Source organism: Monocercomonoides exilis, assembly GCF_001643675.1.
Source record: "Monocercomonoides exilis strain PA203 chromosome Unknown scaffold28-1221067, whole genome shotgun sequence".
In the NCBI taxonomy this organism is placed as follows: Eukaryota; Preaxostyla; order Oxymonadida; family Polymastigidae; genus Monocercomonoides; species Monocercomonoides exilis.
The window spans coordinates 1169559-1184490 of record NW_027150573.1 but is presented as its reverse complement, the minus strand read 5'-3'; the positions used below and the strand labels follow the sequence as shown (position 1 = coordinate 1184490).

Here is a 14932-nt window from a genome sequence, read left to right as displayed (position 1 = left end):
AAGGAACATCTGTGTTTATTAAGTCTCATTAAATTCACCAAAAGAATTATTGGCATAATTTTTTTTCTTATGTTGAAATTATCGCCAGCAATAAAAAACTATGCTTGGGGAGTTGTTGGCACTGACTCCAAAGTGGCCTTACTATCAAAGGGGTTTGAGCAACGCATTAAATTTTCTAAAATAAAGATAATATTTTTGGTAAATGATTTTGTTCTTTTCAAAGAGTTATTGAGCAAAAACCTTATGCTGAAATGTGGCTTGGTACGCACAAAGATGGATGTGCTACAGTTCATTTGAATGATGCAGGAGATAAGATTGATTTAATTAACTTTTTGAAAGAAAATCCAACATGGAATAAAGTGTCAGGAAGTCAAGAATTGACTGGACAACTTCCGTTTTTATTGAAGGTTTTGTCTGTTGCCCAGCCACTGTCAATTCAAGCGCATCCAAACAAACAACTTGCTGTTAAACTTCACAAGTCTGATTTTTGTCTTTTCTTATTTCAAATGTTTTAAATTGATATTTCAAAGAGAGCAACCCCAACATTTTCCAGATGACAATCACAAGCCAGAATTAACATTTGCTTTGACACCTTTTTCAGCTTTGGCAGGCCTTGAGATAAATTCCATTGCAATCGAACGCTTATCGAGTTTTGAATCATTATCTGTCTGCAATTTCTCTTTTTTTTTGTTTGTTTGTTTTTCTAATCATAAACGCTGTTTATATTATAACATATTATCACTTGAATTTGACATCATTGACAACAACTTCAGGAGTTAATGAAAACAATTGGATTTTGTTCAGAGGACATATTAGCCAAAGGAGGAGATGAATATTCACTTTCGAGAGAAGCTTGTCGTATGTTGACTGCATCATCCGATGAGATCAAAGCGAAGTTTGTGGTGAGCATGAAACAACTTGTTGACAAAGCACAGCAAATCCTCGTGGAAGCAAAAGACAAAACAACAATAAGTCCAAATGTGACAATGTCCCTTCAACTTTTTGTTTCTTTGTGTAGTGCAACTTCTTCTCCAACGGATACAGGTCCCGTTTTGGCTGCATTCTTCCTTTGCCATAGGAAACTTTCTCCATGTGATGCGATATTTCTTTCGGCAAATGTTCCTCATGCTTATCTTAGCGGCGACTGTGTTGAAATTATGGCAACATCAGATAATGTTGTTCGTGCAGGGCTGACTCCAAAGCACTGTGATCCAGTTATTCTTTCATCAATGTTAGACGATTGCGGAGTTGAGCAAATGAAAGTGTGACCATTTAATTAAAAATCTTAATGAATCTTTTTTTTAAAAAATTAAATTTGGATGAAAACGTGATGAAATAAAAATTTCGATTGTTTTCTGATATTTCAAATAAGATGATCCCTCAACTTCCAACATCTTCACCTGATGGATCCGTCACAACGTTTTTCATTCCCTCGATATCTGATTTTTGCCTACAAAGGGCTTGTGTCTCTGCAAGCAATACTTCTTCATCTCCTGTCATTATTCCAATGATGAATGTTCCTCGTATCCTCCTTGTTTTAGGTAGACCGTGTATGATCGAAGCTGTGCATGTCTCAAAGTCATCAAAAAGCCAGGAGACTTCACATGACGAAGAAATCAAGCAAGAACATACAAAGAAAGAAGATGAAAAAGAGAAAGAGAATCCGAGAAAGTTCAATCCGTTGATGAAGCTTTTCGCTGAAGAGGGAACTGCACTTCTGATACAGCCGGGAACTCAACTGATTTTATCCGTTGCTGATCCTTCTCATTCTCAAATGTCTTCATCTTCCTCACCTTCTTCGGAATCTTTCAATCCTTCTCATTCTCAGATTATTCCTTCAGATTGTTCAATGATCTTTATTGCTTCTGAAAATGTAAGGGCATAATCTCTTCGGCAATTAATTGCATTATTATTTTTCTTGATTAGCATAACGATGAATATATGTATTGTGGGGTAATGAAACGAATTTTTCTATCAATTTGAAAACACCATAATTAAAATTTCAAAATAATAAATGCTCAAGCCTCATTGGCTTAACTCACTTCAATGGCGCTTACTACTCAGAAATGAAATACAAAGAGCACACAATCTCCCAGATAAAGATGACAGTTTGAAAATTTGATTGGAATAAATTTGTTTCATATTTATAATACCAAAAAGTGATAAAAAATGAAAAGCCGACAAAAATTACAGATTCAATTCGAAGACTTATAGAAACTGAAACGCATGCAAGGCTGCTTCATTCAGAAAATTGTGAATTATTTTCGCAGTTGAGTAAAATAGAAGATGGACCGTTTGGATTCTATTATTTGAGATTAATAATTTTATTTTTCTTAGAAATGGATACTTCGCTTTAAAAAATAAGAGAAACAAACAATTAGAATTATTGAACAAATTGAAGTCTGATTTCCAACAATCAAAAGAGAAAATTGAAGAAACAAAGCAGCAAATTGAAATTTTGCGCAATTTACGCAAATACGATGTGCAAAAAAAAGAAGAATGCATTAACAAGTATAAAACAAAAGTATTTATATATTTATCATAAGTGTTTTTTTTTTTTTTTTTTTTTTTTTTTTTTGTAGAATAATAGCAGATAAGGATTTAATAAATAAAAAAGTGGCGGAGATTGAGAAACTTGAAAAGGAAACGAAGGAATTGGAAGTAAATCTGAATGAGTCAAGGGTTTGTAACGCAATTCTTTTTTTCGAAAAATAACTTTTTCAAAATGCTATCTTTGCTGAAACTAGGATACTAGAAAGTCGATGGAATTTGTATTTCAAAAAATGAATGAAATCGTAACTCAATATACGGACAAAGAGCATCAACAAAAAAGAGAGATATTTGAAATGAAAGAAGAAATTGAAAGACTGCATAAATTATTGGAAAAAAAAAGAGCTGAGAAGGTGTGCTTGATAAAGAATCAAACTGTTATCACAAATTATAATCAAAAATGAAATTCAAATTTGCATTTTTGTATTTCTATTGCTATGTTTTTGCTGTAAAGCTGATTTTATATTGTTTCGAAAATATTTATAATTTCTTTGTGTTCATGTTTGGGATATAAATACTGTTATTTATTTTTTTCTTTTTATGCAAAACGAAGATTGCTCACGAATCTCATCCAGAAATAGAAAAATCAATGGAACAATTTATGAAAAGGCGAGAGTGTGCTTTTTGATAACAATTTTGCTCTTTTTGTCTTTTTTTGAGTCAATTTTGAATGTTGCATTGTCTTTCCGTGTTGCTTTTAACTTTTGTTGGAGAGAAGGCAATGTGTTTATTCTTTGATATGTCAATTTTTTATTTTCTTTTCTTTAAATACTTTCTGTCAAATTTTCACTTTACTATAGGGAAGTAACGTTCAATAAAAAGCCTATGCCAAAATTTAAAAAGATGATTGTTTGATCATTTTGATTTCATCGAATTTTTGAAGATATTCAATTATTTTATTTGAATTACATTATGATAATTATGATATTTCTTTGAAATCAACAAATACAAATGTCTTGACCACATTTATAACAATTACTGAATTTCTGATGTTTTTCTTTTTTGTTTGCAAAAGGATGCACACTCAGATACAATCAATTCCATTCGGATGACAAACACTGGAGATCTTTTTGCTACAGCTTCTTCAGATAAAACAGTTAAAATATGGAGAGTTGCTGATGGTATTTGAATTATTGAGAAATATTTTTCATTCTTTCTTATTTTTTGAATGCGCATATGTGTGTTGCGCTTTCTGTTCATTTTTTTATGAACCTTCATATGTTTTGCGTGAATCATTTTTTATCATATTTATTTTGATATTTTATTTTGTTTTGCTGCTTGTGATATTTTATTGCCTCATTCTCTTTCTCGTTTAGGACAATCCACTCATACAATTCCCATTTTCACCTCTTCTCCTTTTTCACTGGCATATTCATGTGATGACAGCTTTCTTGTTGTGGGAGAGTATTCTGGTGCTTTGCAGCTCATCGTGTCATCCAGCCTAACTCACAAGACATCTCTCAATTCACATTCAAAGCCAGTTACTGCTGTCGCTTTTCCAAACATACGCTCTTATCCAACCGTTGTTTCTGGCTCAACTGACAAAAGAATTATCATTTGGGATTACAACAAGGCTGAGCCACAAGTTTCATTTTATGGTCCATCTGGATGCTATGCGCTATCTGCAACAGGACATGGCACAATATATTCAGGGCACACCGAAGGAGGTATTTTGATGAAGAGAGCGAAAGAGAGAGATGCTGTTCATTTTCATGAAAATTAGAATAAGAGCTTTGTTTTTTTCTATTTTTTTCTGAATTCTTATCTATTTTGTTGATCATTGTCCTGGAACTAATTCGATTTTGAATGATTCATAATTCATTCTGTTTGTCTGTGTTCGTTGAAATCATTCAGCAATCAAAATTTGGGATCGTGGTGCTCCATCGTCAACAGGAGAGATTCAGAACTGCCACGAGCATTCAACCATCACTGGCCTAACTGTCTCTCCTGATGACAGATATCTCTTGTCTGTTGCAAGAGACGGGTCTTTATCTGTGGCTGACTTTCGAATGCTCACTCCGATGTGCAAATGGAAGTTTGGGTCATTTATGCCGTCGACTCAGAATACAACTGGTTGTTGGAGGTTTGTTTTGAATAAGCCTTTTTTTTGGTTGATCAATTTCCTCCATTGAATCATTCCAAACATTTTTGTGTTTTTGTTCTTTGCAGTCCAACAGAAGGAAGCGTCAGTCCAACCCCCAAATTTGTGTGTGTAGGGTCGAAAAATGGAGGAATGGTGATTGGAGATATTACAGACAATCAAATTATGTTCTTTCCCACACGAGAGCACGGAATGGGACGAAATATTCTGGGAACAGCTTGGTCAAATGATGGAAGGACTATTGTCACTGCAGATGATAAACGTTTTGCATTGTGGATTAGAGAATAAAAATTTCAATTGTTTTATAATAATAATGAAAATTTCTGTTTTAGGTTTAATTAACATTTTTGAGAAAAACATTATTTTTCAATATTTTTAAAAAAGTTGTGATTCTTTGTAATTAAAAATATAAAGTGATGAAAGGTTGGATAAAACTTTTATTAACAATTCAAAAACCACTTTTTTTGTTCATTTAACTCATTCTTTTTTTTTTTTTTTTTTTTTTTTGTATTTTCAACCCATTATAAAAAATGAGTATCTCACACAGATTTAAACCACAAGATTTCATAACAGATGAAGATAGAACATGGATTCCCGAAGACGACATTTTCGAAAATTTAGTTAATCCTCCTGATACAGCAATCGGATACGATTCATGGCTCACATATTACAAGGAATTTACGTTTGATAATCCTCCTCGATGGTTGGACTATTCATTGGAGAAAAATCCAAAACAAGCTGTTTCATTCACACGCAATAATACGTCTTGTTTAATTTGTCAAATCTATGATCCAGATGTATCTTCCCCAATTTGGACTTTGCATCCATTTATTTCAAAATTATCTGTTTCTGTTTCAATCTGGCATAACAACAGTCCGATATCAAATGTTATAACATATTCTTTAAAAAAAGGAATGGGTCATTCACAACCTCGAACTTTAATTTTTATTGAACTTATGTTGGAACAGTTTTCTGTTGATATTTCAAATTCCAAATTCAAAAATGAAGATGAAATTTTAAAAGAAATGGAGCAAAAAACACTTTGCATCGTTGTATCTTTTAAATCGTCTTCTTTGGAATGTGATTGTCCACTTGCTGTGGGGAGTTTTCCTTTTGTAGTAATTGGAATGGATGAGGATCATTCAAGATGCCAAGGCCCTCCAAAGATTCATCAACTTCCATTAACCCCGAGCTTGTTTCCTTTTCATGATAGCACTAAGTGGAAGTACTTTATGCCACAATACATTCAAACTCCATTTCCAACGTGTGTTGGTGAATCACACAGAATTACATGTCCAGTGTTTTGTGGATTTACAACACAATTGAATCGCAACAACTCATCAAACGAAGCAAGACAGCAACCGCAACAGAACTCTTCTCATCGCTTGAAATCAACAACAGATAGAGGGTTTGAATCAGTGAAGGCTCATGCAACACTTTCGTCTGCTGCTACAACTGTTCCAATTGCACCTCGCCCTCAACTGAAAAAGCAGCGTTCGCTTTCTCAGCCTCATAAAGCAGTACCTCCATTTTTCAACGCGACTCCTCTTTCTCGTATGGAATCGCAAATCCCTACACAGCACTCATCTTCATCTTCTTTAGCTGATGGTTCGTGCCAGCCTTTGCCATCGTCTATGACTCTCAACGCCATACCAGAGTGCTTGGACTTCCTGCCATTGATTTTTTCCATTCACAGGAAAATTCCTATTCCTATTCTGCAATCTTCTTCTTTTCCTTCAATTATTTCTCGTTCACTTGTTCCGACAACAGCTCAGCCGCAAGCTAAGCCACATGACAGTTCACCATTCATTCCTCCATGGGCTTTGCCTTCACTTCCATTGCAAACGCCTACACTTCAACAGTCACTATCTTTTGTTGCTCAGCCTCGCCTTTCTACCCAACGCCAACTTGGTACTTCGATGAGGCAACACGGTGCTGTGCCTCAACTTCACACTCATCAGCAGACATCGTTAATTGCACCTCTTTCTCAATTGCACATAGCAGGTCCTGTTGTACTATCGTCTCTTGACTTCGCCACTGCATCTGTTTCTCACACAATTCCTGGTCTCTCTACGCGAAATGATGTTTGTGTATCTGTCGATTCTCGAGCACTGAAGCAGTCAATATTCGCCTCGTTAAACTGTTATTCAGCAGGTTCAAAGAATGACGACTCGAAAAAAGGAAATGAAAGCTTTCAGCGTCTTGGGTCTTCTGACATAAAATCTCGTTTTTCAGAACCGTTTGTTGTTTGCATGCATGTTGTGAGTGAAGATGGAGTGCCACTTTCAGGCTCTTCTTCGGTGGTTGTGTGTAGCCACCAATGCTTTTCCACAGGTGCTGAGTCACACCTTATGGCACATTCTGTTGTTTCTTCAGCTTCAAATAAGACCCCCAGTTCGAATGTTGTTGGAACTTCTCCAAATTCTTCCTCATCTTCTGCTCCTATTTCTCCTGAAGCTTCGCTCCTTTCTCCGTCATCTTTTCATCATTCACCTCTTTTAACACCAGCTGAACATTTTTCATCCTCTCAATCTTCGTCTTCATCCACATCATCTTCTTCTTCGACGGCTTCTTCTTCTTCTCCATTTGAATCTTCAACTTTTGAAGAGATTTCTGCACGTGACGCATTACGATCAGGTACTAATCTTTTTTCTTCTTCAACCCACTCTCTTCTTTTTGAGTCAACATCTGAGCCTTCGATGGACTTAGCTCACGAATCATCTTCATTTGTCTGCATTTCATCTGCTATTTCTGATCTTTCTGCACAAATTAGGCGCATCTCACTTTCCTCTTCCACTCTTCACGACAATAGCATACACATCCTCTTCTGCTTTCATTCGCATCTTCCTTCTCACTGTCCCTTCTCCAACACTTCTCCGGCTGGAGGTTCTTCTTTGGGCTCTTCGGATCGAAGCATTCCTTCTCCTTCGAGAGCGTTTGCTCATTCATTTTTCATTCTCCACTCTCAACCTCAGCTGCTTAGACCTGATGGTAACTACAAACTTCTGATCTATCCTGGCCCTCCGCCACCTCCAATGCACCAAAGCATACCTTCTTTCATTAATCCTCCAGAATCTCTCTCTTTCTCTCAAACAAAACAGGCAAGCATTCGACAAAAATCTCCCCAATTATCCTCTTCTTCTTCTTCTGGCCAAAATCTCAACTCTCCGGCTTTTACAGAAACTTCTCCATCTTCTATTATGGCACTGAAAGAGGTTCAATTGAGTGGAATGAGGAAAGACCTCACACCTTCATGTGAAAGATTGCTAAAAGACAAACTTAAGAATCATACGAAAGCATGTTTCGAATCAGATGCTTTTCCATTTTCTGTGGAATTTGAATCAAATTCAGCAAAATCTGAAGAAAACATTTCTGTTTTAACTCTTATTGAACAGAGCAATAGCAATTCAATTGAATCAGAAATTGCACACTCTATTTTTTCTCTTCAGAGGCAAACTGATTCGACTAATGAAATCATATTGAATAATAAAGCAATATGCAAACATGGCGAAAATGCTGATGATGAATCAAAGTCATTCCCATCAAAACTTGTTCAGCTAAATAAGTACAAAATACTTCCGTCTTCTTCAGTGTCAAGTTCAGAATTTGATATCAGCACTTCTTCAGCACTTCCGTCTTATCTTTCCCGTTCGCCTGTTTCTGATCGATCTTCACTGCCATTCTCTGATGTTTCTCTTCCGATTTCATTCCGATGTGTCAGCTCTGAAATCTTCACAGATGCTGTTCTTAAAGATTTCATCTCAGCAGATTGCCCTCTCGATCGGCTTATGCCTTCACTCAACTACATCATCTCTCATTCATTTGAGCCATCTCTCAGGAGGCAGTTGTACTGCTTCTCTGCTGAGCTGATCAATAGAATGCTATCAATTCACAACGAAACACTTCATAATCCTTCTTTGCTTCTCGAATTGTGCGACGAGAGCGGCAGAACCATTCGCGACTGCTTTTTGTTGCTTCTTGCTGCACTCTTCAACATCCACTTCGAATGCTACATCGATCCTGTCTTCTCAATTCCCTTTAGACATTCACTTGCCTCTCTTCCAGCAGTGTTTGTTGAAGGATTGGTAGAGAAATGCATTGCAGATATCGAAGATGGCTGCTCAAACATGAGTGAACTTGCATTGCTTTACGTGCCAGCAAGTGCAGGCATTGTTTCAATTTGTTTGTCAGCGGCTGCCCTCCACTTCAGACAAAGCGAAAAGGCACCTCAATCACTAAAGGAGACTCAGCGCGTGACACTCGATGCACAACATGCACGAAATGTCTCTCTCACTTCATCACTCACGCACACCTCATCTTCTGTCCTTGCTCAACACCGCCACCTGTTTTCCTACACTTCATCGTCTTCTTCATCTCCAGATCCTTCTTCATCGCCTTTCCTCCAAAATGTTCGTCTTGGTGTTCGCTCTGTTCCTCCTCTTTCGCTTCAGCACTCATCACCACTTCGCTCAGCTGTTTCCACTTCTCCTCAATCCACTTCATCTGCACTTCCCAATCCATGGATCCTTCTTTCACTCCGCTTCCTCTCGGCTCTTTGTCGCGCTCTTGCAACAGACTGGCTTTACCGTTGTGCTGATGGACGGATGCTTTTACAGTCGATAATTCATTCGCTGACTGTGTTGTATCCTGCTGCTGAGTCTGTACATTTCCACAGAAAGCGTTTTAAGCTTTCAATCGCTTGGATCATTGGCATATGTTCCCAGCACAGTTGCCTAATCGCACCTGGTGCTCGTTTTGCGTCTCTTGTATTTCAGCAGAGCCAGACGCCTCTCAAACATACAGTTGTACAGACAAGTGTGTTCCCAGCAACATGCTTGCTAATTAGGCGTGCGTTTAACGAATACTCTATATCAGCACTGCGATCGTTCGATGTGCAGCAGCTGCTGTTCTCTTTGTTTGCTTCATATCCTCCATTGATTATGCACAACCAGGGACTTCTTCTGTCTCGTGGGATGCAGCAGTCGTTCATTCATCGGATTGGGTGCTGGCTGTTTACTCTAATCAACTTCGTTCTTCGCCTCTTTCGTGACAGCCCGTCTTTGGTTCCTTTTCCCTCTCTTTTATGTCTGGGCAGCTTCTTCACTGGAATTTGCTCAGATATTTCGATATTTGCAAGTATTCTTCGCACTTTTGCACCCACCACTGATCGTCTTGTGCATCTTGTCACACAAATATTCGACACATTCCGTCTTATTGTTGTACATTCCCATTCACTTTGGCGCCAATCACGCAGCTTGACACTCCGCATTGTGAAAAGCCTTCTTGACACATCGTGTCAGCTGACAACTCTGATTGGCGATGTGTTTCGCAATGCCGAGAAGTTCAACACTCTTTGGGCTTCGGCAACTTCACTGGCTGTGAGCGCATTGATGATCCACGGGCAAAAGGAAGCATTGTCTCCTTCAAAACCATTGAGCGTCAAGCAATCTCAGCACTCGAACCACTCATCATCGATGTCTGGAGTCATTGCTAGTGCATCAATTTCAGAGACTTCTTCACCAAAACAAGGGAAATACAACAGTTCCTCTCTTACAACTTCTTCTTATTCTGCATCGTCTTCTTCAACTGCTGCTTCTTCAGCTAATCAACAGAAGGGAAAAACAGTTCAGAGAGGAGGGCGAAGTATAAGCAACAGTCGCTTCATTTCATCGAGAACGCAACAACTCTCAGCTAAGGAAGACAAAAAAGAAGAAGAATTCGACACAACTCTTGTGCCAACATTTGTTATGTCCTCAGATGCGCAACCGTCTTCGAGTACTTTGCAGAATTCATCTTTTCTTCCTGGATCTCATCATTCAAAGCAATCGACACTTCAGCCACCTCATTCTTCCACTTCTGCTGGTCGTCTCACATCGAATTCTGCGCAATTCCCTTCCTCTTTTTCTTCGCAAGGATCCACGCCATTCATTCGTGCTCTGCTTGTTGCTGAGAACGACAGTTTAATTCAAGTGCAAGCCATACGCTTTCTGAAGATAATAATCCTAAACACAGCTCCAGCCACAACAGCTGCTGCACGCCTTGTAGTATCACCTTTGCTCCAACTTTTGATTCACGAAACAGACAAGCGCCACACTGAACGACTATCTGAGTGTCTTTGTATTGCACTTCTTGTGGAGCATCGCAGCTTTGGTAGCTGTCTACGTTCTGAAAGAGATCTGTTTTCGCTTGCTTCGCACGTTGCAATGACAAGCGGTGTGGCAGCGCTGCGAGAAATGACACGCACAATTTCCAGAGTTCTCGTTCACTTGTCTGCTTATCTTTCGGTTATTCCTGAGTTGCAGCGAGGATACGCCCAGCAGCAGTCACAAAGTAACAAAAACATAATGTGCGCAAATCATCCAAGAAATAAATGGATAACAAGAGCAAAACGATCTGGGATTAGAACAGATACTGGAACTGCAAGGCACAGCAGAACTCCATCGAAGAATTCTCATTGGAGTTCAAAGGCGAAAGAGAACGTGGCTGATTTGGATGATCAGCAAGGCGATTTTGATTCTGATGCTGAAGGTGAATTAATGGGATTTGCAGAAATTGCACCAGCTCCTCTTTTGAATGAAGAGCAGGCAGAGAAGCCGTTCGGTTTGCGGAGAAATACAATAATGACATTAAAAACATCTGGCTTTGAAGAGGGTAGCGAAAGTTCTTCGACTGATGATAATTCAAGTGAACAAAGTACTTCATCTACTGAACAGGACAGTCAAACGGATTATGGTGATTTGTATATTGATGTCTCTGGCAGTGATGAAGATGAAGATGGCAATGATGCAAGTGATTACACTCTGACGAAATCAGACACAGAAGATGATGAGTATGACAGCATCGACACTGATGGAAATGGAGAAGAAGGGGAATACAACGATGATGCAATTCAAGCAGATGATGAAGGCCAGCCATTGTTTTCTTCACCTCATTCAGAAAAATTACAATCGGCGCACAGTTCGAGAATGAGTCGGAAAAAGTCATCAGATAAAACTTTTGAAGAAATAGTTGATAATGGAAATGGATGTTTGCAAACGCAGCCTTTGCCTTTGCTTCCCTTTTCTCTCATCGGAGATTCCTCGTTTCTGAATGAGTGCTTTGAAATCAATCGCTCATTTGAAACTGTTTCACAAAGCTTTGCAACACTTCTTTCACAGCCATCTGCAGAAAATATGCTCACCACAAACGAAGACAGTATCGTCGAAGCCATCTGGACTCTCATTGTCTATGCTACGCACATCAAAGATCGTAGATGCGTTCCGTATTCGTCAGCTTTGCTTTACTTTTATCGGAAAAAAAAGCGTGTCAAAGAGGCTGCTTTTACTATGCTGAAAAGGATTGATTTAATTCAACGTTTTGGAAGATGGACAAAATCATCAGACATTCATCCGAATTCACCTTTTTCGTTATTATCAGCTTATAATTCAGCGTTGTCAAATGATGAGGCACAGCTTGTGATGCACAAAGAGCAAAGTGACAGTGAAAAGCAAACAACTATGTGGATGTGGGAAGAGAATTGCGAAGCTGATTGGAGGGATGGTTGGTTCGAAAAATCATCTGATGCTATGAGTTGGGCAAAGACGCTTGAGAGAAAAGGTTACACGGTTCTTGTTCTACCTCCAGAGCTTCTGGGGTCGGTCGATACGGACCCATTGATTCCGTTTCAGACAGCAATGCACTTTGAAGATTCTTCCTCTCCTCATACTTTGCCAATGTTATCCTCACCAACTTCTCCAATTTCTAACATCTCAGAAATGGAAGGGATCGTTCCTTTCTCTCCTGCAAATGAAATGACGCCTCCTGGAAATGGACTTACATATTTTGAGTTGGTGAAGCTTCTTGTTGCAGCATCTGAATTATTCTGCGAAGCTGGTCTTTGGAATAGGTTTGCTTTTTTCTATTTCATTTCATTTTTGTTAAATGTTCTTAATTGTGCTTATACATAAATGTTTCCTTCTTGTTTCTTGCTGGGTGCTCTACATTAATAAATATTTCTTTTGAATGATGTATTAAATGCAGGAGTCAATGGCTTCTCTCTTCGTGCTTCACAATTACAAAGAACATTCCAACCAATGTCATTCAACCTCTTTTGAGCGCATTGACAAACAGAGCATTACAAGTTACAGGCCTTTCGAACGACTCTGTTACCACGCTTCCTCCGCAGACTTTCTTTATGGTTCAGTTCTGTGGAGAAAAATACGGACCTCAAGAACAGTCTGAGCGGTTCATATACATAGGAGAACCAGACGATACATTGGACTCATTCAGAAGGAAGCTAGCCGTGTGGCATCCGGGTGTTGCGGTGTTTTTCCCATCAGACGAGTTGCCACGAACTTTTCCTGGGGCTGCGATCAGGCTGGTACAAGGTTTGAGCCTTAAATTTTTGTTTTAAGCACTTGCATTTTTTTGTGTGTGTTGAAAATACTATATGCGTAATAAAATATGCTTTCCAGCTTTTTCGTGCTCAGAGTTCATTGCCTGTCCGTTAGATGCATCATATTCTCGAATGGGAAGCTCAACTTCATCAACTTCCCGTTCTCATCTGTCTCCTCAGCCAAAAATGTGGGATTTAGCAACGCAACCTCTATCATCGCAAGCAGCTGAAACATCAATGTTCTATTTTTACGAGAGAACAGATCATCAAACAGAGCGCGAGTATGTGATGCGCAGAGTAAAGGAATTCGAACAACTTGTTGGAAAGACAAAAGGAGACGAGCATATCGAGCCTCCAGATCCGCCTGTTGTTCGGATGGTTGTTGTGACTGAGACTCCACTCCCTGGAATAAAAAGACGATCTCGGTGCATTCAAACACTTAGAATTTCAACTCCTTGTGATCAAGCAAATGCAGAGTTTTTGCTCGTGTTGACAAGAAGATTACATCATCACACGACTTCTGTTCGCCAAATGAAAAAGGAAGCAGTAAATTCAACAGCATCTCCTTCGTCCAATCAAAACTGTATTGCAAGACAAAACACTCCATTAAAGCCAGCGAATCTTGGTCTGACAATGTCCCCAATAAAATTTGGTGGGATTTCGTCGTCTCCGCTTTCTGCTGTTTCATCGAGTTCTTCTTCGCAAAGCGATGCAAATTCAAAGGATGCCTTTCCTCAAAAGTTGATGCCAAAGCATGTGAATGAAGTGTCAACACTGGTAGCACTGATGGAAGAAGCGCTTTCTCCGAGAAATGTGGAAACTGCTGCGGTTGGCCTGAAAAGAACGCAGTTGTTAATTTCTAACCAATTGCAGAGATTTGACGCAATGCTAACGAATATTGAAGAGACATCTCGAAAGAAGTGTGTTTAGATATTTTAATTCTTGAATAATTTTTTTTTAAAAAAATACACATTGTTTCAATTTTGTATTTCTCTTTTTTTTCTTATTTCCTGTGAATAAACTTGCAATGATTAACCCATCAGATATAATTTAGAAGTTGCGGATCGGCAAGCAAAAGGTCTTCCAGAGCCACCTGGCGGCCGTCCTCCTCCTCCGAAGCCTCCTTCAACTGGAAAATGCTGGAATCATCTTGGTGCAATCGGTGTGTAATTCTTTGAATTATTTTTTTCCATTGATATTTTTAAAAATAAACTTTCAAAAAACTTTCTATTTCAAAAAAAACGATGAAACGCTTATCGGTCTAATTATTATCAATAGTTTTATGTCTGTTTGATTGCCTGGAAAATGCTCTAGCTTTGATACGTACACTTCCTTCCTCTGCATCTCAGTCTTCGTCTTCAAATTGTTGCGTTGTAGAATCATTGATGAATTCGTTTGATCAGATTATTCATATTTCGGAGAAAATTATTGATACTGAGATGTGAAGAATCAATTATTTGTAATTTGAGATGGTGATTTCAATATTTGCAATGACATTGAACGATTTATGAAATCTGATATAGACATAGTATTTCCACAAATATGATATTTATCAACTGAAAAATAAAATATTCTATTGACATGAAATTTTTGAATCACAAATGGGAATTTTTGTTTTTGGATTATATCGAAAGTTTGATTATCACTTATTGTGTAATTGTGCATGGAAGAAATATATGTTTGATTTCGAAAAAAGATAATATTCCTTATTACGTTTCATTTCGTGAAATTAAAATCCAAATATTGTTTTTTTTTTTCTTTTTTGGAAAAGCTTCATCTTATTTGAAGAAACGGAAATTGAAAAATAAGAACACAAATAACTGATAGCGCTATGTATCGATGAATCCAATTTTTTGTCAATACATAAAAATTAATTGAACGGAAAACAGCATGAAATTCATCTATTT

The 14932-nt window shown here is 38.1% G+C and overlaps 3 protein-coding genes across 3 annotated transcripts; all 3 read left to right on the top strand.

Annotated features, from left to right (window-relative positions):
- Window positions 1–69: 69 nt before the first annotated feature.
- On the top strand, window positions 70–1885 carry MONOS_1171 (putative mannose-6-phosphate isomerase; the record flags this gene model as incomplete). The annotated part of the gene is made up of 5 exons (XM_067864270.1): window positions 70–152; window positions 224–478; window positions 531–666; window positions 774–1262; window positions 1373–1885. The coding sequence occupies 5 exons, from the start codon at window positions 70–72 to the stop codon at window positions 1883–1885; spliced, it is 1476 nt and encodes a 491-aa protein (XP_067725825.1).
- A 217-nt stretch (window positions 1886–2102) lies between these two features.
- On the top strand, window positions 2103–5010 carry MONOS_1172 (Protein tipD; the record flags this gene model as incomplete). Its single annotated transcript, XM_067864281.1, has 11 exons — window positions 2103–2108; window positions 2178–2293; window positions 2338–2511; window positions 2583–2682; window positions 2748–2903; window positions 3104–3165; window positions 3351–3399; window positions 3566–3671; window positions 3867–4217; window positions 4405–4633; window positions 4720–5010. The coding sequence occupies 11 exons, from the start codon at window positions 2103–2105 to the stop codon at window positions 4937–4939; spliced, it is 1569 nt and encodes a 522-aa protein (XP_067725824.1). The 3' UTR covers window positions 4940–5010.
- Window positions 5011–5181: 171 nt separating this feature from the next.
- MONOS_1173 (uncharacterized protein) lies at window positions 5182–14869 on the top strand (the record flags this gene model as incomplete). The annotated part of the gene is made up of 6 exons (XM_067864292.1): window positions 5182–5333; window positions 5865–12536; window positions 12671–13017; window positions 13105–13945; window positions 14069–14187; window positions 14304–14869. The coding sequence occupies 6 exons, from the start codon at window positions 5182–5184 to the stop codon at window positions 14468–14470; spliced, it is 8298 nt and encodes a 2765-aa protein (XP_067725823.1). The 3' UTR covers window positions 14471–14869.
- Between the last annotated feature and the right edge of the window lie 63 nt (window positions 14870–14932).